The 25,449-nt window shown below is 44.1% G+C and overlaps 2 protein-coding genes across 4 annotated transcripts; one reads left to right on the top strand and one right to left on the bottom strand.

The window, feature by feature from the left end:
• Nucleotides 1–227: 227 nt before the first annotated feature.
• Nucleotides 228–16,344, top strand: LOC116938996 (perilipin-2-like). Of its 3 annotated transcripts, none has more exons than XM_032946828.2 (10): nucleotides 228–339; nucleotides 3,920–4,030; nucleotides 4,714–4,912; nucleotides 7,370–7,452; nucleotides 8,115–8,583; nucleotides 9,252–9,442; nucleotides 10,200–10,331; nucleotides 11,262–11,441; nucleotides 12,133–12,298; nucleotides 15,394–16,344. In XM_032946828.2, exons 2-10 carry the CDS (start codon nucleotides 3,953–3,955, stop codon nucleotides 15,414–15,416), a joined length of 1,521 nt encoding a protein of 506 aa, XP_032802719.1. In that variant the 5' UTR covers nucleotides 228–339; nucleotides 3,920–3,952; the 3' UTR covers nucleotides 15,417–16,344. The 3 variants fall into 3 exon arrangements, with proteins under 3 accessions (XP_032802719.1, XP_032802698.1, XP_032802709.1); XM_032946807.2 differs by having other exon boundaries at nucleotides 229–339; nucleotides 12,133–12,243; XM_032946818.2 differs by lacking the exon at nucleotides 228–339 and adding an exon at nucleotides 386–458 and having other exon boundaries at nucleotides 12,133–12,243.
• Nucleotides 16,345–16,884: 540 nt separating this feature from the next.
• Nucleotides 16,885–24,991, bottom strand: LOC116939005 (ras-like protein family member 11B). The gene is made up of 4 exons (XM_032946841.2): nucleotides 22,438–24,991; nucleotides 21,758–21,811; nucleotides 19,825–19,907; nucleotides 16,885–18,918 (listed from the first exon to the last, which is right to left on the bottom strand). The coding sequence occupies exons 1-4, from the start codon at nucleotides 22,538–22,540 to the stop codon at nucleotides 18,253–18,255; spliced, it is 906 nt and encodes a 301-aa protein (XP_032802732.1). The 5' UTR covers nucleotides 22,541–24,991; the 3' UTR covers nucleotides 16,885–18,252.
• Nucleotides 24,992–25,449: the final 458 nt, after the last annotated feature.

The raw sequence follows: 25,449 nt of genomic DNA, 5'->3' as shown, positions 1-25,449 counted from the left end.
GCCAACGGGGAATTGCAAAAAGCACTGCGTCACCGCTGCCAACCTTTCACCCGCATCGCAAGAAACCCAACACATTCGTCACTCACACAGTGCGAGTTGAGGGGGTGGAAGAGAGGGGGTGGAGGGGAAGAGGTGGAGGGGGTGGAGGGGAGGGGGTAGAGGGGAGGGGGTGGAGGGGAGGGGTGGAGGGGAGGGGGTGGTGGTGAAGGGGAGGGGCTGGGTGGCCCGCGTGGCCCACCCCCACCTCTCGCCGACGTCATCGCGATCACGTGGTCGCAGGCTATATATTAGCGCGCGATTGCGTGACACCGGTGTGAGACGCTTCCGCTGGGCTGTCAGGTGAGTGAGGTCACGTGACCCCCCCTTCTCTCCCCCCGCCCCTCAACCCCCCCCACCTCTTCCCCCCCTCCCGTCCGCGCTTCACGCGCAGATGCAGTCCGTGTACAGTCGCTTGTGTTGTGAGTACACAGTAGGGCTGTGTGTGTGTTGAACTTTTTTGGCGCCGTACGTAGCCGGCCGTGCCAATGGGGAAGTGCCGAACGAGCGGTGTATCATCATACATATTGAGAACGTGGGCCTGGCGACCGACAGGCGAACGCGGACCTGAACGGTGACGGAGACGATCGCGTGTTTTTCTCTCGCAATGGCAGGGATAGTGTTCTTGTTGATTTCCTCACGAATTGAATGGATTCGAGGAGGGAGGAGGAGGAGAGGCCGTGTACCGACCTCTCGGTGTGCAGCCCTGTCCGAGCGTGACCCTTGCTGTCCCCAGGCCGTGAAGACGGGCTGTCGAGACCTCGTCACCTCAGAACCTGAATCTTTATTTTCTATACTGCAGGAGGAATCTGATGAGCTGTGAAGCTCTTCCCCCCCCCCCCCCACACATGTGTCCAGTATGTGGCGTGGTTGTGAACGTTACAGCAACACACAATTACAAAAATACGAACGATAGCAGTGCAAAGAAAAGGTAAACCAATCACTTACGGTATTTAGGTAATTTTTTGCTGCTATAAATTTACACACGATAAGCCACTTTGTTGAGCTATCATTTGTGGGCAGGTCGCTTTTGAGAAAAAATAAGATAATAGCTCATTGGGCTTTACCTGGTAAGATACAAAACATTGTTTCGTTTAATTTGTGGGTTTTTTCAGTTTTTTTTTTACTTTTCCTCTGCTTACGTTTTAACGTTCTGAACCCGCCCAGACTGGATATCTGTGAAAAAGAGCTTCATAGCTCATCGGATTCCTCCAGTGTAATTACACAAATATTGTGATTTTTAACTTACAAACGGCCCGCAAACTTGGTTTAATCGTCCGTGAGAGCATCTTAGCCGCACTAATCGGATACTAGAAGGGTGATAGCTACAATGTCTTAAACAGTTTTTTACATATATATAATGTCAACGCACTTGGTCACTCTTGAAGTAGCAGCAGATGTGACCTGAGCGTGTTAATGTGCGGTGGCCGCTAGAGGCTTTTGAAATCTCTGTTCGATAAGGAAAAGGCTCCACAGACCCTTCTGTAGAGTATTGTAATGCATAAGTACGGGACTGATAATTGTGGTATTCTCAATGGGGGAATGTTCAGCTGTGTAATTTATTTTGGGTTGCACCATTTACTTTGCTCTGTAACAGGGGAAAAGAGAGTAATCCGAAAATAACCGACGATTTAGGTTGTGGTTATAACTACAGTCTAGTATGCTGTCATTTGTTTGACAAACATTTGGAAGTTTAACACGTAGGCTTTCGCGACCAATATTATTCATAATAAAGGTTTTTGGGTTAGATCGCGATCTAACCCAAAAGCCTTTATTATGAAAAACATTTGGAATTTGAATTCGGAATGTTTGTTTTGGCCTGGTCCAATCACTATTCTTAACACGAAGTACATGTACAACCCTGATTGCTGTTTCTAAATATATCCAGAGTGTCAATCCTGACTCTTGACACCGTCTAAAATACTAGCACTAAACATTATGTCCCTACTTCTAATGCTAAAGCTTACCCTGTACAACTAACTCGAGCGATATTTTTTGGTTAGCGCAACTAGCACAACATTCTTCCCCACCAGCTTTAACATCAACCGCTGTCCATTGTATTGGTCCTTCCCTAACATTACTCTGCTCCTGTCACGAACAAGAACCCAGCCCCTCAACGGACTCCAAATTAGTGGTTGGTGTCTGAATCCCAAATTACGAACTATAATTTCAAATACATGGCAGTAGTCTCAGTCTATACCTACATGCCATCTGTTTAAGTCATGTATTCCATTCTTTTGTCACATGTCGGTTGCTTTCCATGTCATTTACGGTGTGGGCCATGTTCATTAAATCAAGTATGGATCATATATTGGTTTTATTTGTCTTAATCTAAAGTATATATGACGTCATTGGCATCAAATCTTAGGAACATTTAAGAAAATAAGTTTCGAACATTAGTACCTTTACTCGACATTGCCAGTGATATCCTTCTATAAACTTAAAGCACGTCCTTGCAGCCAAACACCTAGCAGGTAAATAAACTGTATAGTATCTTGGTTACTAATATTTGTTGTTTAATAAAACGTGCCGTTCACATCTAAGCACTGTTAATCCAGAACTGGTCATATGCGCACAACCGATGAATAACAAAATGTTAGTCACCAAGGTCAAGGTTCATGGAATGCTACCTTTGGCAGTGTTCATAATGAACTTCACATAACAACCTGTTGCATTTTTTTTGCTGGAAACGCATCACTGAGTTCTCCATGGATATTATGTTTCGGTAGTGTATTGATTTATCGAGAGAGGTAGTAATTCAGTTTCTGGACTGTTAGAAGAATTCGGCGATTTGAGTTTTAATCTCCGGCCACGGCTATCATCAGTCCTGAGTGGTATCTGAACTGGTCCCTTCACCAACCTACATTGGCTAGTGTGGTGAAGTTTAGTTTAACTATCTTACTACACAAGTACTTCATATTCTTAGCTCTTTCGGTAAAGTCACGTTGAAGGGAAACAATAAAATAATAAAATATATTTTATATATTTTTTCTATATTTTATTTTTTGCCTTCAACGTGACTTTACCGAAAGAGCTAAGAATATGAATTACTGCAGTCACAAAAGCTTTAAATCAAAATTTTTACACAAGTACTGTTTGGCAAAATTCTAAATTTGTTACAATGTTCCTAGCGTGCGGCAGTTAAAGAATTGGTGCAAGTTCCTAATGCTGTCTGCCTCTATCCATGCAGCACTGTAAATGGGTGTACCACAATCCATCAGCAGGTCCGCGTGTGGCGTGCTAAAGCATGTGTACTCCCACCTATTCAAAGACGTTTGGCCAGTGTAGAAGAATGGGCCAAATAACCTCTATAGCAGTAGTTCTTAACCTTTACTACAGCCTTGCACCCCTTTGGTTCTCAGGGCATCTCAGGTGAAGAACCACTGCTCTAGAGGATCTCTCGAGCTTATTGTGAAGGCCCTCTTGCCAACAGTGGTGTGCGCAAATAATTTCGGGCGAGTATCTTTTTGTGGTTGTTGTTGTTTGACTTGCATCCCACTGGGATTTTTTGCACACAGCGTTGGTGTACGGTGCTTTTTTCAGGAATATTTTTGCTGTTTTTTTTTCCATGGATTTTCTGTTTGCACAGTCACATAGTCACTTTAAGATGTTTTTCTTGTTCGCGTTTTTGTTTTTTTTTGTTTGTTGTGGTTGCACCCGATTCAAGAGCCGAATTGCTCACGGGGCTATACCAAACTGAACTGAACTGTATTGTAGATGTGCGTGTTTTTAATACTTCCCTACACACAAAGTCAATAACTAAAGCACACATCACTTAATGTATTTCTGTCTATAAATTGTAAGATGTTGAAAATGTTTGTGTTAATGGTGCTCTTCTTATCGAGTACAAGGCTAAACGAGGATCGTTGTTGTGTTTGTGCAGTCTATCTCCAGAGCCATCCATACGGGCTGTAAAATGGCTGATGCCGTTGTCATGGGAGTGCCGTTCGACTTGGCTGAAGGCCAGCGAGGAAGCCCACACATCCCCTACAATGTGAGTCATTATATTGTGTGCGTTTTAGGATTTCAGCTTGAGCAGTGCACTTTTTTTTTAACATTGTTTACACTATGCTGAAAACACAAATCAATAGTAATGTTTCCCCACATTACAACCTGATTATGATGACTGGCGGGTGGCAGAGGGTATGGCTGAAAGTTGACATTATACTTTCACGCTCTAATACAAAACGAATTATGAATCATAATAATACAGAAAAACCTTGGATTGCGAGTAACTTGGTCTGCGAGTGTTTTGCAAAACGAGCAAAAAATTGAAGTAAATATTAATTTGATAAACGAGTGAAGTCTTGCAATACAAGTAGTACGTATACGCTTTGTCTGCCGAGTGTAACGTGATCACAACTGATATATACGAGTGCTTTGATATACGAGTGCTTTGGATTACAAACACGTTTCCGGAACGAATTATGCTCGCAATCCAAGGTTTTACTGTATTGGTCATGAAAACCTATGTATAAAGTTAAAAAGGAGAGTATTCCGAAATGATCCTTTTTGACGGCGGCAAATGTGTAGTGCGTGACATTTTTAACCTATGTCATAGCCTCACTTTGCTTTTGCATTTGTATTCTTGAGCTGGGCATTTCTAAGCACTCCTGGCACTTTTTAATGATGAATATAACGTATCGTAAATAAAACCCCTCTTCATATCGTGTGCAGGAGAGCATCGTGTCCCGCGTGGCGAATCTGCCCCTGGTGAGCTCGGCGTACGACATGATGGCGGCTGCCTACAGCAGCACCAAGGAGAACCACCCGTACGTGAAGTCAGTGTGCGAGGTGGCCGAGCAGGGTGTGCGCACGGTTGCTGGTGTCACCGCCACCACTGTCAAGCCCCTCGTGGACAAGTTGGAGCCTCAGAGTGAGTGGCCACGCGGCACTGGCACTGCATCTCCCACGATGGCCCGATGGGCCACTCACCACTTGCAGGCCCCCCGTGATTTTTCGTTGGTCGAGCTGTGATGAGTAAATTCAGAGCAAAGTATCACACACTTTAATATATCTTATTTATCTAGAAAATCCTCATGGAATCTGGAGACATTTTAAGGAAGGTTCTGCTTTTCAGGAAGGCTTCAAACGATTTTTAAATTAAAGGAGAATTACAGAGAGCTACACAGAGGATGGTCAGCTATACTATACGATTCATTAAATATAGCTCAAGTACCTACTTTTTATCCTGGATCGGTGCTAACTTGTGTGGAGGGAAGGATCAGTAGTGAGGAAACACTTTCAGTGTTAATGGTCTTGTTTTGGTCTAAAATATGTATGTTAATTTATTAATTAAAAACGGCTTATTCTTAGCAGAAAGTCCTTTAAGAAGTTATTTCTGCTTAAATTAGCATTCGGACAAAGCTCTTCTTTATTGACAGCCTTGACAGATGTAGAAATTCCACATTTCTCTAGTGGGGGCTGAGTTCATTGTAGGACTGGCCCCGTTAACTTCTTGCAAAGCGCATTTTTCCCTATAAACATGGTTTAAAAAAAAAATCTTGTCTTATACTACTTATTACCTCTCTGGTTCAGTAGCCGCACATGACACAGAGATGGGCACCTCACCCGAGTTCAGTAACATGTTGACAGGCCACAAGTCACCCTTGGTAGCTGGTCACCTGCAGGCTGGTGGACGTACATTAGCATCGGTCTGGCTGAACGACAATTTCACTACAAACGTGGTCTCTCTCGCTTCCAGCCACCACATGAGGCAGCCCAATATTTCTTTGTTTAGCACCATGTGTTTGAAATACAGCTGAATAATGAAATGTTTCCTGCTGTGGTTCATGTTACTTGTATGTTTCACAATACCAGAAGTGTGAAAACCAGTTCAGTGGTTTAATGGATGGCATAAAATATAATTTGTGACCATAGCCTATGACTTGTTTTATGCATGTGGTTGCCCATACAAGCACTGTCCGGACTAATCCCTGTTTAGCTCCTGAGATCTGATGAGAACGGGTGCTTGTGTAAAATGGAGCAATTGTAAAAAGTTTATGGGAGGGGAAAACTTAACAAAACCTTGTGATATTCTGTACTTGTATTTGGTCGGGTGAACTTTGTCACACTTATTGTAATATGTGCGTTGGTATTTAAGGCTTGGGGAAGTGGTTGAGAGTACCGATGTGAAATGGTGAAGTGACTCACAATTGCACTGTTGCAGTGTTGGACTGACCTTTGCTCCACTTGATAGTGTAATAATTTATCAGCATCTTTTCATGTGTTTGAGGAGTATATAACTAAACGGTTCACTACTGGATAGTGAGGGGTTCTGACCGTACTTGGCCACACTGATTATTACAGGTTATTGAAGGTAGGGAGCATAAATGTGAAAGCACAGAAGTACAGTACAATAATGGATTGTACTGCACGGCCTACCACGTAGCCCTGCAATTAATCTTGTTTTAATTGTTTTTTATGGATTTTATTTGCCTTTTTACAGAAGTGAGATATTTTGAATGGTGTTATGCTTGTCCAAATAGTGGTGTCGTTACTTACATGCTTCCGTTTGCTGAGGAGGCTCTGCCTGGTCACCAATGGCTGCACACAAAGTTGTAGTAAAGTTTTTCACTTGAGATGGCCTCAATGTTATGAGGATTAACATTCTAGTTCAGTGACACCATTCTATACAGTGCATTATGCGGCAGGGGTGGAGTTGTGGCACAGTAGTTGGTGCACTGCACAATGAACCCTGCCTCCCCAGTTTGACTTCTGGCAATGGCCAATGTTAGTGGTGCACGACATCTGAATCGATCCCGGGCCCCCACTACTATGCCAATTTGGGGTGGGGAAGTCTGGCCAAATATTCCATGACCCGACACTGCATAGGGTGGCCGCCATCCAGCAGTGGATTGACAAAGCACTTTTTAAGCTTATGAAGGATTAATGTCAAGCACCAAGTGAGATGGGCGCCATGGTGGCGAGATGTTAACTACCTTGCCTGGTGTACAGGAGGTCGTGTGTATTTAGAATTGCATATTCTCCTCGTTGTCGCGTGGATTTTTCTCCGGGTCCTCCGGTTTTTCCCTCCACATTTAAAAACATGCATTTCGAGTATTTGGCTGCTGCCATAAGTTTCCACGTGATAAGCCACTACGTGGAGCTACCATTTGTGGTTAAGTCGCTTCTGAAAAAGAGCTATACAGCTTGGTGAACCTTACATGGTAAAATAAAAAATAGTTTTCGGAGATTGTCCTATTGAAGTTACTCATGAGTACAATATATTTTTGTATAGGAAGCTTTACAGATCTAAGTGTTTTTTTTTTATCTCCATGACGTGACTCCAACGGCAGTAAAAAAGTGGATATGTACTTGTGTGTCTTTACAGTTTCCACTGCCAACCAATACGCTTGCAAAGGGCTCGACAAACTGGAAGATAAGCTGCCCATTCTGCAGCACTCCTCTGAAAAGGTGCAGTAAAACCTCACGATAAAGGTGGAAAACAAGCCAATACGTCCATTACCAATTAGTCTTACAAATGTGATGTGGAAATCCGTTTAGAAGGTGTACTGCTGGAAAAATGGGATAGAATCAGTGGTATGTAACCGTTTAAAAACAGTGGACCTTAAGTCCCAATTTTGTGCTTACCAACTCGTACGTAAAGGGCTTGGTGGCATTTATTTGATTGTAGCTTCAGGATAAAAGTTGGGTGTTAACCTCCCATCACATCTAAAGCCTGGTTGCTACTATGATGCAAACTTGGCAGTTCGTAAATTATTAAGCGTTACACACTTTATACAAACTGCAATGAGATCGGAGTATTGACCTTGCGCCAGTTATTTGCATAATGCTCAAGTACAATTTTTGGCTTTAACATAAAAAAAACCTTGTACAAGTTAACAATTTCACCCATCCATAATCGATATTGTTCGCGAAAGCCTACGTGTTAAATTTCACCCATGTTGAAATGAGCAGTGGGCAGTGTTCATCTCAATTGGACAACTGTTGCTTTCCCACAAGGCAGCAGTCATTTTATTAGGATCTGAAAAGACTCGATACGATTTGATCCCTGCGTAACCTTTTCTTTTGAGATGTCTGTGCCAACTAACCAAATGCCCACCGGCCTTGTGCAGCTGGCAGCCAACGCCAAGGACATTGTCGCATCAACTGTCGGGGCCACCATGGGCACGGTGACTGACAGCATCACGGGTGCTGTGGACAAGACCAAGGGCGCGGTGAACAACAGCATGGAGATGACCAGGGGCGTCGTGTCAGGAGGGATGGACATAACCAAGGGGGTGGTTTTGGGAGGTGTGGAGATGACCAGGGGCATCGTGTCAGGAGGGATGGACATAACCAAGGGGATGGTTTTGGGAGGGGTAGAGATGACCAAGGGTGTGGTCAACAGCAGCGTGGATCTGACCAAGGGGGTGGTGTCGGGCGGGGTGGAGATGACCAAGAGCGTGGTGTCGGGTGGGGTGAGCACGGTGATGAACAGCCGCGTGGGGCAGCTGGTGACAGCCGGAGTGGATACGGCACTCGGCAAGACGGAGGAGTACGTCGACTACTACCTGCCGCCTGCTGATGCCCCCAACCACGCCGGTGAGATAGCGACTGCTGGCTCTGACAATAAATGTGGTATGTTGTTCACTAACGTGTTGTGATGATTAGCATTGTAGCTAGAGCTCTCAACTCCGTTCCAAGTTTAGAGGTGACTTTCAAAATCATTCTCTGGTAGTGTTAAAATGAGTAACGTTATTTTATGCGTTTAAACGACCTGCTGGTGTCCAGAAGGTCCATGGAGGCTCACAGTGATGGACCGTCCAGGTTGGATGGCCACTGCGACCTGGTCGGCCCTCTAGGAGGGCAGGGAGTATTTCCAGGCTAATGAGGCCCATGACCACATACTGCCACGTGTGGCAGGTTGAGTGCGCAAGTTTGGCAGCTAGTAAAGGAAGACGAAAATAGCGGTTGGGGAGAGCTCCGTTGATACTTGTCAGTGCGAGGGTGCAAGAAGTTATCCAAAACAAACACCTGGTTTTGTCAATCCAATCTCTGGCAGGCAGTGAAAACTATTTTTGTAGGAAGTCAGCAGTGGTCGTCATATAGGAAGACTGGTGTCTACCATGTGAATATAGAATTCTCAACAGAGCTCAGACAGTGACGCTGTTTCATCTTTGGGTTCAAATTTCCCACCCCTTTTCATGGCCAGCAGGTGGCGGTGTGCCCATATTCACCGAGTGTACTGCACTGCTCCCCTCTGTGTGCAGGAGAGGCAGGGGATGCAGCGCCAGAGAGGCAGCTCATGGCCGGACAGGACCCTCAGAGCTACTACGTACGATTTCACTCCCTCTCCGCCAAGGTGCGGCAGCGCCTGTACGTGCAGTCTGTCGATCGACTGCGCAAGGCCAAGATACGCAGCCAGGACACCATCGCGCAGCTCCAACACACGGTCAACCTGGTACTTGGATTTTTGTGATTTATTTTGACACCCCAGTATAATGCACAGAATGCCCAATTACTGAATGCGTGTGTTTTCAAAACAGTTGTCAAATTTTTAATCTATTGTCCCAGCCCTATCTATTCTTCCGTTTACGTCATAAGAGAGATGGCAATGGCTTGGGGGGAGGCCTTTGTCCAGCAGTAGACCGCATATTATCAAACGAAGCCTAAAGTGACAAATTATTTCAAATACCATTGTCTGGCTTTTATAGAATCTAAAAAGGCATTTGGTTCAGGGAAAACTAATGCAGTAATTGATGCAGTCCTCATAAATCAAGGCCTGAAAATAATGATATACAAATCTATCAAAATATCAAAACCAATATGGTAGAAAAAGGCAACAAAATACAAAGCATTCAAATGTTTCAGACAAGGAGATGCGCTGTCACCATGACGAGTCACAGCAACATGGAGATTTTTTTTTAAAATTGGTACAGTAATGAGTAACCACAATGACTCGTCTCTACAGACAGGGAGGAGAAGGGCATTGCAGACTAATTTTGTTTACCCAATCTGCTGGATGGGGCAATTGAGCCTTGGTCACGTAGACTTGGTTGCGTAGTGAATCTTGTGTTTACGTCAAAGTAATTACCGGCGCTGTTTACGAAATGTCGCATGACCTATTGCACAGTTGGACAATGTCCAGTGAGCTTCCCCCCTCCTGTTTTTGCACAACCACTTGAGCCGATTTTTTTTTGTGTCGTACCTGCCCGTAGATTGAATACGCCAAGACACACCTGGACACTGCCAATCAACTGGTTCAAGATAAGCTGCAGAGCTCTTGGCAGCAATGGAAAGGGACCAGCCCGGGTGAAGGCGAGGAAGAGGGTGCGGAGAACGAATCTAAGGTTAACACCAACACTTATACAAAAAGCTGAATTTAAAAAGAAACATTTGCATTAATGTCAAATTTGTGTTGTGCGGTGGAAATTACCTTCTTGGTGGGGGCTGCATGTATATATGAACGTCTTTCGCACCATACGTGGCCAATTTTGCTAATCGGAGGTGCGGCGGAAGGACAACAAACTAAACGCAAAAAGCAGTTCTAAAGAAATTAGTTTTCACTTTAGATTTAAAAGTGCATAGCTCCAGTGGCCTCCTAATATCGGAAGGAAGAGCATTCCAGACAGCCGCGGGAACGCATCTGAAAGTGCGTGATGCAGTGACCGGCTGTGTTCGATGGTTGATAGTTCATAGAGTCATCAAATCTTTGTCTGTAAGACAATGTCCGACTGCATAAAGTGTATGCAGGAGGGAATGCGCCAAATTGGTTGCTGCCTTGTCTGTAATGCATTTGATTGTCATTGCCTATTGTACGTGGACTTTATCGGGACCGCCTGGTTTCGTCTTTTAGTACAGAAATGTACCTAAAAATATTGTGCCGAATATCTTGCGCAGTATCCTGATTATGGGTGGGGCTTCATGAGGCTGTCCTGGGTGAAATAAAAAAAAACTCTTGTAAGTCTGTCTAGCTGAGTTGAGCTGCGGTTTGAGTGCTAGTCTAAAATTGGAAGGTTGTAAATTCAAAGCTTAGCTTGTTATTTGTTCAGCCCATAATTGATTTGAGTACCAATTGGTGGGAAGTATAGTGGTCAGCCTATGGATAAACTAGTTCTTCCATGCGAATGTGTAGTTTCCACCAGTATCTTATGGGCCACCATTGTAGATAAGCACCAGCCAAGCCAGTGAGCCCCTTTTGAGAAGAGAGACACTGACTTTGTGCGAGTGCCCTTCCACTTGACTCTTACACTGGTGATTTCCTTGCCGTTGGCGCGCAGTCTGCTGAGTCCAGGACGCTGGCGATGGCTCGCACCCTGAGCCAGCAGGTGCACAAGTCATGCGTGTCTCTGGCCACCAACGTCCGCGGTCTCCCACAGAACGTGCAGGACCAGGCGCAGCGCGTCCGCCAAAACGCGGACGCCCTCGTCGCTGCCTTCCGCAGTACCACCTCCTTCAAGGTATGAAATTAGATCGCCTTATTTGTGGCCTTTTCAGTGTTTTTGAATTTTTCAGATTGTTAATTTTGGTTCCTGATTGCAACTTGTGTGAAATTCATTCTCTTTGTGGATACGCATCGTGTTATCCTAAGAATACAAAAACCCATAAGCCCCTAAATTGACTAGCTAACGCAACAGCGTCGTGAAGTATGTGTCAAACAATTCCCATGAACGACACGACATTGGGAGGCCTTAATTCAGGAATTGTTGGACAAAAGGCAGTAAATTTTAAATAAAATATATTAATTCCTGAAAAACACATTAATGTCCATTGTTGAAATATGGCCATTGGTAAATAAAATGTAAAATAATGCTGAAAGTGAATGCGTAGTGTTTCCGTGTTGAAATGAGCATTGAGTGGTGCTTGGCTGTGGTGGCTCGGAGCCAGTCGGAATATTTAACATTCCTACAAAGGTGCCAGTCTCCGCATGTGCCAATCACCCATGACTTCCAACGAAGTGATGCTCAGTGTATTGACCCTGGTGGGGTTATGACCTGGGTCAATCCCAGCCGTTATTTCAAATTGCAGCCACCCGATTGTCCTACACGAGAACCCTAACCACTCTGCCACCGCCTGGAGTCGATCTCCAGCATGGTTTTGTGGGCAATTTGCAAAGACTAAAAAAAAAGTTATGTCACCTTGCTTTTGCAGGACATCCCGGCGCATCTGTTAACCCGCAGCAAGGAACAAATATCGCAGCTCAGCATCTCCATGGAGGATGTTGTGGACTACTTGCTTAATAACACGCCCTTCAACTGGATGGTAGGTTTCATCATCACCCACCAGCTGGAAGAGGGCACCCCGCAAATCGGGGAAGGTGAGGCTCCAGCCGAAATGGACACACAGGCCCCGGAGCCAACAGAGCACACGCAGTGTGAGCACTAACGTGTGGCGGCTCTGAACAGGCCAGTGGCGCTTGTGGTGTTCTTTATAAACTAAACTAAACTATTTTCATTTTACCGAGTATGGCTCATCGAGCTTTATAGCCATATTTTCAAGAAGTGATCTGGCCACATATGATCGATCGATGTGGTTCATCGTGTGGAAATTTAAAGCGGCCAAATACTCTAAAACCAGGACTGAGGAACCTCTTCCTTACTGAGGGCGACTTGAAAAAACAGTGCAATGCATCAACATCTTACACAGAAGAGCATTCCCCCAAAGAGAACAATATAATACAAACTCGGTATAACTGTGTTTATGCCTTACAGTACGCCATTTTAGGAAGGTTGGGGAACCCTTTTCTTCATGAGCCGAATAAGACTTGAAATAGCCACGCCTCCTGTCACCTTTTTTCACCGCAAAAGGCCCTTGCAGTTACAAGTGACATCGTACAAAATGTATACTTGGGTAAAAAAATATTGCCGATTTTTAGTCCATTTACGATGATTTTAGTGATGGACAAATATAGTTTCCGAACCATTTAAAAGTGATAGGTCCCTTCTGGGTGTTGGCCGTATGAAATTCAATGGTGGGGCCATATTCTGCTCGTAGGCCATAGGTTCCACACCCATGCCATATCCTGGCCTGTTGTTTTTTTTGGAAACTAACTTTATAGACCGTGGCCTGTATCAGAGTGCTTGCATGAAAAAAACTAAAATTGAGATTGCTCTCTTGTCTCGCTAATTTATTCTAAATGAGTATTTGCATTTCCTTAATGAAGGTTATTTTTCTGGATGTCTAAGCATGGATTTCTTAAGGGAAAGGATGCACTTACGAACTAAACTGCCTCCTTTAATGAACATTGTGTGATGAAGTGCATGGAATGTAAATGCTGACTTTCTCATACCTACCAATGCGAATAATTGGTAATGGTGGGCTATGCATTCCCCTCCTACCATTTCTCTCTGCGATGGAATGGTGCGTAAACAGCCATTGGCTGTCGACCTCTTAAAGCCACGCTCCTTGTGGCCCTCTCCCCCCTAATAATGCTGCACGTCTCGTTTCTCCAAAATTGTGACGTCATTTTGCTGTCTATTTGGGAATAACCTGCACTCCTATTGCAATGTTTACATTTTGAGGCTAAAATGTGGAAGTTGATATTCTCTGCGATCTTGCAACATCTAAAACAATATAATTTTAACGATTTGGAGTGAAAAGTCTGCTGTAACGTTGACAATTATATTATTCATCTATCCAAACACTTAATGCAAAGCTTGCCATAACATCCATGTGCTGTGCTTCGTGCTGCACGAATAATAAGAATTATAGTGGTAAACTTCTTGGTTGGCAGAGATGAGTATTTTTATTCCTGAAACAGTTACATTTTTCTTCCTGCTTTGCACATTTTATCTAATTTGTTAAACCTATCCTCTGCCTGTTTTAAACTGATGTGAACCACTGAAGCAACACAACTATTCTGACTGCCATATGAATTGAGCATTGCTGCAATATTTTTTATATAGGTCTTAATTAGAGGATAACAAGTAGCTGGCAACTGGCATTGTAATGAAATAAGAGCAATATATCGTTTTATTTTCTTCAATGTGAAAAGATATTTTGTTTCTTACATTTCTTGCAGTACATACAAGTTGAAAGTAATTGCTAGTAAAACAGAGAAATTGCATTCCAGCCAATCTTGATTGGATGTCGAGGACATGAATAATTGTAGCTAATGATAATATTAGCATTCCAAAGTAATATGAAGCATTTGCCTTGTGTGAGTCTGCTACCGCATGCACAAACATTTATCAGAACATTGTTTTTGCATGCATATAATTAAGGAGTGAGGTTTCCAAGATAATGAAAAACAAGAACTGTGGTTATCAATGTCGTGCTAGGTTTTCAAGTACTTTTGTAATTTTCCAAAATTGACAATGAGTTGCAGATCCTTGAAAAATTGGTTCCTTGATGAGCAGCCTGTTTGGAAAAGACCATTTTAAACAAGGAAAGCTTCGGTTCTATTCGGTAAAGTCACGTAGGTAAAAAATAAAACAACAAAAATCACGACGTTTCGGCCACAACACAAGCGGCTTTCATCAGGTGAAGGGACCAGACTGTCTCGAGGACAGCGCTGGAGTGAAGAGACAGTCTGGTCCCTTCACCTGATGAAGGCCGCTTGTGTTGTGGCCGAAACGTCGTGATTTTTGTTTTATTTTTTACCTACGTGACTTTACCGAATAGAACCAAAGAGTATGGATCCTTGCAGTCACGAAAGCTTCAAATCTAGAAAAGGAAAGGAACGCTTCATCGAGTCTTACCGATTTAGGGGAGGGCCCTGCATTTATATGTTTGGCCAATTCCATGATTTAGTGTTTATAGCACAGGTCTGAAATGTATTTCCAACTGACAAGTCAGAATTGTTTACCCACATATTTGCTGCTTGATTTTCATTTGTTGCTTACACCTGACAACACTCAACATATGCTGTAAGTTCACAAGATTTGTCTATATTGGCATGTTCTATCCGGTATTATTTTTAGGAAATGTTTACTGTCAAATACGCTGGCTTATAAGATGGGTTGGTATGTGATGGTAATTTAATGACAGCGTTGCATACTTGGTTACCAGTTACTTAAAGCACGAGGAGGGTTTACCAATGCTTATATTCCTAAATTAAAATATATTCTTAATCTCATTCTAATGCGTCAAGCCTTATGTGTAAGAATTTATATTTTCTCAGTGTATGTTGTAAGTAATGGATTTGTATCAGCCCTGCAGCCACGTGAGTTACTGTCTTTCACTCAATAGTGGCAGTCTGTCGAATTGGTGGGGTGGAGTGAATTGTTCCGCCTGTATGAAACACCAGTGGGTGGATATGTTTGTTAAAAAATGTGTATACTTTTGGACACTTACTCATTGCTCTGTGTTCATATTACAGTGAAGGTATTATGGCCCAATATATATACCTGTGCATCTGCTGTATTACGGCAAACCCCACAGCCACTTCTCCAACCTACTCTCGTTCTTTAGACGGTGAATTTGGATATCAGTGACCTGCAGTCGGAAAATGGAGATGAGGATGAAGAAGAAGTTGTTATGGGAAATGGATCGGCTGTATTCGTCCACTGAACAAAAGAAATCTTGCAGTCTTTGTGTTTGCCAGAGTTTGTCATTTTAATTGTCACTTGTGATATTTGTGTTTCTTGCATAATTTAAAAATGGATCGCATAGTACTCTTTGCGGTTAACGTTGTGACATGCTTCAGTGTATGCAAATAGTTGCATAAAGTGGAATTTTTGGCCTTTATTAGAACGATCTAATTTAGGGTTAACATCAAGATCGTATGGAATGTCTAAATTGAATTCAAAATGGCAAGTCAGATTTGAAAAACAGATTTTGCCAACATTATTTTACATCCTTGTTGCCTTACTGACTGCAATTTTACTTTAATTTCTATCAACATAGTACTTTTAATTTGACAGGTTTTTTTATCTTTTTGCAAACTATGCTCACTTAACCTGTGATCTTGTTGTCGGAAACCGGGTTTTTCTTTTGTTGTTTCCTTATGAATATAATTTGTTGGCACTGCCAATGTTAAATACTAAAGCTGACCAGTGACTAGCTTTTTGTTTCGAGGGTGAATGCATGCTGTCTGTTCATTGCATTTTCAAGTTACGTGGGTATCTTGTGACTTTACAGCCTTTGGTACAAGACTTAAAAGTGGTGTTTATTAAAATGTTAAGGGTTATCACGCAACATTGTGCAGTGGTATCTGCGTCTGGTGTTGCACAATTCAAGTGCCCCAACATATAACGTCTGCAAAGGCAGACCTGTGCCATAAATTGAAAAGTACTACTGAACTCTGGTTTATGGCTGTTTGTTTTTTTAACTTGTTAACACTGGAACAGATCTCTTCATGTGCTGGATTGATCCAACTGGAATGATTTCGTATAAGTGCCTTATTAAAAAAAATGTCCTTTGCATCCTGATGGTGTGTTCTTAATAGCCTGTCTGGCTACTTGATGTATTTGTTTACGTGGTATGAAACATTCAGCCTTAAGCTGTCTTCCAGAAATTATGACCTTAACACATCAGCCCATCTTACATTGCTCCTCTCATGCTCATGTATACCAGTGGTACAGTGGGTTTCGGCATGGTCCCTGGTGCAGGTGCAAAGGAATTAAAGGGACCTAATTTCCACCCCCCCACTATTCATAGCATAGCCCGGTGTGCCAGGGTGGGCCATGACACGTGCACTGCCTGCATACTACCTTTTTGTTTTTTCTTATTCAGTGACCACTTTCCAAGGAAGATGAACACTTTGTACAACCGTGTAAACGGGTTGGTGTAATGTATTCTTAAAGTTGATGTGCGTTCCTCTCGTTTGCTTGCAAGTAGAAGCCCCAATTTTGTTTAAAAGTGCAGGTTTATTCCTTGTCTATATTCAGATGTAGCAAGTTAAAACTGCTCATTCAATCGTTAAAAGATGAGAAAATATTGTTTTTATTATATATTGTTTCCATTAAAATTCCAGAGTATACTGAAGCTTTGTAATCCTTTACATTATTACAAAAGACATCTCATCACGTCAAGCGTAGCATCACAATAAAGCTTTTGCATTAAATCACCGATAGCACCGAGGTCACTGTTCAAACGCATAGAATCCAAAGGCAGATAACCAATGCGGGACAGATCCATCCAGAGTCCAAAAGCTAAAATCACTGCAGAAATTTTTACAAAAGATTAAAGTGTGAAAAGAAAAAGCATGGAGAGGTGCATGCTTGGAATTGCGTTGAGACGGGAAGAGGAACGCGTGTATTATAAAGCCCACGCAAGATAGAAACATGGGCTTTTGAAAGGGATGATGGCCGTTGGTCGAGACTTAAAGATGGAGTGACGGTCAAATGAGTGAACATGTTCGAGAGGATGTCAGACTCGGGGTGGAATGTTGAAATTGGCTTGTGTGAAGGAGCTCGATGGATTGTTGTAGGAGAGAAATGTGGCGGATTGTGGAGACCACCCACCAATAGATATATTGTGGATGATAGTTACTGTGAAATGTCAGAATTATATAAACGTCAAGGTCTCCTGCTCAAATGAGATGAAGGTTGTTATCACCATTCGTAGCCCTCGGTCCATTTTGAAATTGTAACGGTGGAGGAGCCGGTCTCCATATGACTACGGTTGACTTTACCCTAGAGAGGTGCTCACTTTTTATAGACCCTGGATGGATGAGCTCACATTTCCATTGTGAACCGAGTCCAATACACCCACAGCACCACCGTGCCAACGGATGGCAAGCATTTAAATTGTGCACTGCAGAGGTTATTTTATGCGTTGACATTTTTCCACCGTAGAGGTAAACTTACTCCCATAGGTATGGATAAATGCAAAATGTAAAAAACCCTGCATGCTACGAGAGTTTGGCTTGCAAAAGTGATGTGAGCTCTTTACTGTTTAAAGTTTAGTAAAGAGTTGTAGCAAATGGATCATTACCACTGACCTTATACTTACTATGAATCACAATCTGTGCCTAGTCTGTTGATTAAAAGGCATTCGACTCGATGGATATTGATGCAGTCATCCAAACGAGTATACTTTGTTATGCATTATGATACAGACTTAATACGCAGTGAATTTAGTTTGTGCTTGTCACTTGTGATTGTCACCTTAGTATCAGAATATACCAAGTTCAGATTGTTGTCAATCTCGTCCAATTAGTGTATCACATATCCAGTGTCATCAATACATCCTGTGGAATAGCCGTCCCTAGACGTGTGAATGTACAATTTCCACACTGTCTCTGGGCCGCCAATGGAGGAGATGAGTGCTTTGCTTGAGCAGGGAGACATCTGGCAGCTGGAGTCACCGTGTATCTGATCCTCACGCTCACAATGAGTGGATGCGCTTTCTGCCAAACACCACAGCCGACACGCTGCGCACAATTCCTCGAAAGCCGCCCTTCCTGCCATGCAGTGCGGGATGCACAAAGGCAACTCCGTCGTTCGTAACACTGGCTCCACCAGCGGCACCACCACTTACACTAGAGCCACGAGCACCGCCATCGGCATGAACACCATCAACGCCAGTGCACGGCGACGGCAGCAGCGGCAGGAGGGCATCTCGTGCCAGCGCACCCAGCGCGCGGTGCACTCCGCCCGCCACGCCGGCGTCGTAATCGTCGGCGGCGGACACCTCGACGAAGGAGGCGTCCAACGCGAGCGCCAGCGCGCGCCCTTCCCAGCTCGCCACCGTGCGCCGGTGCTCCAGGTCCAGCTTGTTCCCCACAAGCAGCAGCGGCGGCGCCGGGGCCAGCGCCGGGACCTGGGTCACCCCCGGCTGCGGCAGGGACCCGGCCCGCCGCCGGTGTTCCCGCGACCGCCCGCCCCGCCGCCAGCAACAGCCGCCGTCGCCGCGGGACCCCGGTGGTGGACGGCGTCGAGCCGCCTGGCGCAGGAGGGAGCGGTGGGAGCACAGCGTCGCGAATGTGTCTCGCTCGCAGATGCTGTAGACGAGCAGGAGGGCGTCCGCCCAGCCCAGAAGCCGCTCCAAGTCCTGCGACGGGGGACGTCCTCGCTTTTACTCGTTTCATCTCAAGCTCGTCGTGAGCGGAATGGAAATTATCTTGACGCCACGTGTGCACGAAGAGCTTCCGTTATACGGTTATTGTCAAGATCGCCATCAAAATTGGTTGGCACCATGTTGGCAATGATATGCGAAAGGTGTTCGCGGTTGTGCTGCGCGGCTCTCGGATGTGTTTTCGGGTTCTACCGCATGTTGCTGCCACCCAGCTCGTGGAGTGAAACGTTGGCAACGCACGGCTATAGCACAGGAGGGAACCATGGTGTCCATGAACTGCTCCATTATAAAGTTATATATATAACGGCACTCCATAAAATTGCATCCAGACTGAGATATAGTATAGACATATGCACCGACACGTCAGCGATTTGAAGCTATGTAACGAGTCACTGCAGATCAAGGCAAGCTGTCAACACCTGGTGTCCCAGTGTCCCAAACCCACAGTCCGTATTTGAGAAATCACCTGACGCTGCTTTGCTAGGTGCTTGACCTCAGTTCATTGGAGTGAGTGACCCACACGTAACAAGACATTGTGACCCATTTAAAATAAATGTTATATTATCTCCATCTAAATATGCCAAACGTTTATGGACAGCCGTCTTGAGATGCAGTTGCATTTATATGCTATATAAACAAACAACTATATGAATCTGAATATGTGGATCTCTTTAAAATCCACGTATTCCAAATGCACTACAGTATTGGCATCACGACATGAGATGGACAATTCGTGTGCATCTCTCACAGGGCCATGCATCAGCCGTGTGTTTAGAGGGCAGCCAGTGGAAGGAAGGTGGTGTAACAGAAATATGCATTTTGCGCAAGGTTCGGCCTCTAAAAAGTTACGAATGCAAAGCCGAAACAGACACGAGGGCTTACCTGGTCATGAAGGGATGGGGAGTCCCAGATGTTTACACAAACCTCTTGGCCGTCTATGATAATGCTGTGGCTGTAGATGGACTCTACAAAGACAAAGATTCCCCGTATAGCCTTTAAGCAGACGTCTGGGGTAAGTGCTGTTCGCGGGGTGGCTAGCACCACGCCCGACCGCCTTTGTCTCCCCAGTGGCGATGCTTACCACGCCAGATATTCATTGGAGGCTGAGTCGACCTAGGAGAGGCCCAGTACCGGTTCATATAATGGTTACTGGTGTTGGCCGTGAGCGGAAATCGAACTCGGGTAGTTGGGTTCATAGTGCAGTGGGCTTACCGCTCTTCTGTCACTCCCCAAATTGACTCAACACCACCACCACCACCATACAGAGACAACCTCGTTACTATCATAACGCTCGAGGAGCCGTCTATAATTTTACGAGAAGCCTGTTGCAATATAGACAAAGTCAGTTTAACACGTAGGCTTTCGCGACCAATATCATCCATAATAGAGTTTTTTTTGGGTTAGGTCAGGTAAATGTATAAATGTGTCGTTAAAACCCGCCACCACCCGACACAGCCAACTAGTAAGGTTTGTCACGTAATCTCCCCCCCCCCCCCACATTGTGCAAGAGCACAGAAGTGTGGTCAACACATCTACGCCTCTATATGAGGAACGAAACAGTAAGACTTCCCCACAAATCTGGCTGTCGCCTGATGAAGCTAGTTGTAATTACTGGCGAAACGTCGTACTCAGTTTGTAAATGTTGTGGCTTGGCTCTTCAACACACCGGTTAGTGCTGTACTAGTATACTACACTATATACTACATTACTATACACTACACTATACACTACACTATACACTAGAGCTGTACTAGTGACGAATTGGCCACGTTCTGTTTACGTGACAACCCTTACTAGTTGGCCGTGTCGGGTGGTGGCGGGTTTTAACGACACATTTATATATTTACGCGATCTAACCCAAAAACCTATATTATGGATAGACAAAGTCACTATGAAAACCGATGTCGTTAATGAATAACAAAAAATATCTACTGACTGGCTAAAAATGTCAATACTATATCCTTATCTTTTTCATGTACTTTCTATGACGATCATGAAGAAAACATAAAAATGGTTGCTTTTCACAATGCCATACGAAAGAAGAAGACTCCCCCAATTATATTCAAATTGTCCTATTAACGTCATGTCGCGACACGAGAAAGTTTCCTCAGGAATGATATTATCAGTGAAGGTTGCACCACGCTGCGCCATAGTTCTGCCGCGGAAAATAAAGTCACGCAATCATTCTCTTTGGTTCTTTCGGTAAAGTCACGTAGGTATAAAATAATATAAAGCACGACGTTTCGGGCGCAACACAAACGTCCATCATCAGGTGGGATCGCATGGTCTGCTGCTGAGGCAAACCATCGCTTTCCCACCTGATGGACGCTTGTGTTGCGCCCGAAACGTCGTGATTTATTTTCTACCTACGTGACTTTACCGAAAGAACCAAAGAGTATGGATTCCTGCAGTCACGAAAGCTTCAAATCACGTTATCACTTCTGAAATCGGTTACATATGCCTGTTTTATCCACACAATGGAGCATATGTCTGCAAAATGTTTATCACGTGTCAATTACAATAATATATATTTTTAATCTAAAGGCTGGAATGTATCCAAATGAAGCGAATAAAAAAGCGTTATATTTGTCTGTGTCGTCATTGGTGAACAGTCCACCAGTTGACTTTACTTGAGATCTCAGCAGTGCCAGCTCAGCATCTACAACACAATTGTATGCCCCTGAGCCACCCACCTGGTCACTTTAGCTGACCACGGATTTTTTTTTACAAAATGCTCGACGAACCAGCCGCTTTCAGACGCATTTACTTTCTAAAAACTTTCAAATGGTGTGCGATCGCAAATTCACTCACTCACCTTTATCTCCATATTCTCCAATGAATCTTCCAGTCAAAAATCGAACGGTCAATGCTAGAAAGTATACAACAAAACATTAGCTTGGAATAAATGATACACCATCCGATAAAATGTCAATAACATTGGAAAAAGTTACATTAGGTGATGGTGGCAAATACAGATGAAAATTTATGAAAATGAAATTCCCCTTTGCATCCCAAAGTCCCTTTTACATAACATTAAATTTGAAGAGTTACTTTTTATTTTACCCAAACCTTTTCATGAGCATCCTACTTGGGTTATTTGATCAATTCAATGTATGTTCTGAATATGTTTAACATGAGTGAGTAAATGGGAAACATCTCAGATAGGCTAGCATACTTTTAGCTCTACTGTTTTCTACAGGCATCCATGCACATCATTTCCTGCAAGCCATGCCGATGGTTGTCTCACAAAGTGGCTTCACAAGCCTGACTCTTCCGATGAAGCCCAGAAAGTCAAAATCGGCCCAGCATGTGCTTGCTTAAATAAATGTTGCTTGATTACATTGGTCTGCCTGATGGACGAAAAGTGTTTTATTTATTTATACTGCTTACACAGAATATACTTTGCTGATTGCTAAACACCGAAAAGCTGGGCAATTATGGTTCCGATATCGGCTTTGGAAAAGGCAAACCCAGTGCTAAAGGCGCAACACTTACCAGATTTACCGACGTTGTCAGCTCCAAGCACAGCGATGTTAACCTCCAGCCTGCTCCTGCCCAGTGATGACAGCATCGTTGATGGTAACCGTAGGTAAGCCATGAACTGTTTAAAGTACCCACATCAAAAACCACACGCACGCTCGAGCTCAAGTGTCTGGGCTGGATTTATTTTTGCATTAAAGCTTTGAATAACGCAACTGCCCGTTTAATATATACAGAGGGAATGAGTCATCAACAACAGGTCCAATGGGGATGGGGCACGTTTGTTTACAGAAATTAAATCCGTGCATAATTATCATGAATCAGTTGAAATAGTCATCACCATTGCTCATACACCATTTTTTTCGCTCCATGCCTGTGTTTTAGCACAATGCAGGGAAGAATGTTCGACAGTTCATAAAAGTAGGCTTAGGCAGGACACGTGACGAGGAAGTATGATTGCTGGTGGTCAAGGCTAATGACAGAGTAACAGTCAAAGGAGAGAACAACTTCGAGAGGGTGTCCATTGCAGAGATTGACCAATGAAATCAGCTCATGTACAAGCGAAAACTAATTTTCTTTAAAACTGTTTTTTGTGTTTAGTTTGTTGTCCTTTCCCCGCACCTCCGCTTAGCACGGTTGGCTACGTACGGTGGGAAATAAGTTCAGCATACATACACACGTACATACAAGACGAATTGCTACATCGCAGGACCGTGAGAGATGACGCTGGCTTGGGGATGCCTTCATCCAGCAGTGGATTGATCATGGCTGATAATGGTGGTGGTGAAGTGATGTTAATAATGTTGATAGTGGTGCGCAGTTGAAGTATGTATGTTGAACTTCTTTCGCACCATACGTAGCCAACCGTGCTAATCGGAGGTGCCGGGGGAAAGGACAACAACAGTTTTGTTTTCGACAGAAACTTGGAGGAACGAAAGCCATGAGAAGACCTGGAAAGTCTTGAGATGTGAGTTGTGGAATCCAATGGAGACAATCGGTTGAATAGAGAGAAAGAGTAATAAGGATATTCTAGGGAAAGTTCAAGAGGACAGCATTTTCATTTAAATAATCCTTAAAGCAAAACATGGCGACTGTGCACATTCTCAGAGATGGGAGGAAGTTCTGGAAGGATTTTGGAAAAGAGGCAAAGATACAACACTTAAAACTGCTACTTGACAACTTGAAATGGGCCATACAGTGAAATGAAGAAGCATACATTATACTAATTAGAAGAAAGCCCACGGTTTAGCTGAAGGGCTGCAATTTACGAGACAGCTGGATGACTAAAAAAATAATATGGGGGGAGTGACATTGCCCGATGCTGAACGAAATGTAAAATTGCTTCTAAACAAACTTCACACCGCACCAATGCTGCCACCTTGTGGCTCCCAGTGAGGTGAATGCGGTGTTCTGTCACTGCTTTGCCACTGTTTGGCCGCTCTCGGTATACATGCGCATTAAACAAAACAAAAAAACTGAACACATTCGTGAATAACACTGTGGCCTTAAAAAGAAAAATATATAATAGGTAACGTTTCGGTCAATGGTCCGACTTCATAGTTCGCATGTAACTAGGTCATCATCTGCCTTCTCTGGAAGCCATCGAAGTCGACTGTACTTCCCAGGAGAAATCACAGTAGTTACATGCGTCGACTTGCTTTTGAAATATATGCAATACCCTTCTTCCAGAAGCCATTAGGTTGACATTCCTGAAGACTACCTCTTCCACAACAGATATAAGCTCTGTCTCCACGTATATACATAAAGCATGTTTGAGTCCCATCAGCCGGTTGGCTTACCAGACCAATATAATTATCAAGCAAAACGCTCGGTCTCATCGGCAGGGCTTGTTAAACTAATGCTGCTCGTTTGCCAAATGTTGTTGGCAAGAGCAACTCCGTTGAAATGATGGGTCCCTGTTCAACGTGTAGTGTTTATAATGACGAATACACTTCTTATGAGGCACACTCTGTTTATTGTAATACTTGTCTTTACACAGTCCTTAACACACAGAGGGGTTTACGGTCCCCTTACCCGATACCCTAAGAAGGTACAGCCTCCGGACTTAGCGTGACCTACACACAGGTCTCTTCCTAACCTAAGGAGGTACAGCCTCCTATCTTGACGGGACTTACTCACACGTCTACCTCTATCCTAGAGTCCTCCGGCTGGGACCTAGGGGAGGCTATCTGACCCACCGCTGGCCCGGCAGGTCTTGACCACTGGATACGCCAAGCCTTAGCCCTCAGAAGGGCTGGAAGGCTGGGTCCAGGATCCTGGCTATCTTCAGCCCGGGCTTCAGTCTTCGTGTAGGGAGAGAACTCCCCACGCTCTGCGTGGTCACCCTTCTTATACCCGTTTGTGGCCAGGTGTAACCAATCCCACATTTCCACGTGGAACTGTCTGATTGGTTCCTACCAAACTGTGGCTACGATCCACTTCACCTCTTCTGACCCCAACCGTTATGTACACAGAGGTAACGCTGCACTGCCCCTTTGATACCTAGTGGCAATGCAGGTTACCGGACAGTGAGTAGTTAACACCTCTACAAACGCAACAAACAATACCATACACGGTGATTTTATGCGTTGCCTTGCTAAGCCGGCGATTGGCTGATAACTTTACGTGCAAATCGCATTTAACAGACAGGAGAAGGTCCTGGATTTTGTTGTTGTATGTGGTTTTATCCATGATGACAGTGGCATTGCCCTTGCCAGCTGAGAGGATGACAATATCATCTCTCTTTTTTAATTGAGCGAGTTCAAAACGTTCGTCCTTGCTAATGTTGCTAATGGGTTTATTATCATTCTTGAGGATAGCAGAGATTTCAGATTTTGCAACGTCTGTCGGGATGTGTCCCAGACCTTTGAGGGCTACGTCGACCTGGGCAATGTCATCCCTGCACGGCACAAACCCTCCCCTCCTCTCCACCTGGGAACTCTGACAGCCAAACTCCCACCCCCCTTCCCTCCCGTGCCTATATAAAGCCACAACAGCAGATCATTTTTTTCTCACCTAAAGACCCAT

The sequence above is a fragment of the Petromyzon marinus genome, chromosome 1, assembly GCF_048934315.1.
Source record: "Petromyzon marinus isolate PM22_M1 ecotype Great Lakes invasive population chromosome 1, UKy_Petmar_22M1.pri1.0, whole genome shotgun sequence".
Classification (NCBI taxonomy): Eukaryota; Metazoa; Chordata; class Hyperoartia; order Petromyzontiformes; family Petromyzontidae; genus Petromyzon; species Petromyzon marinus.
The sequence above is the reverse complement of the archived record's forward strand: the minus strand, read 5'-3'. Positions and strand labels throughout refer to the sequence as shown.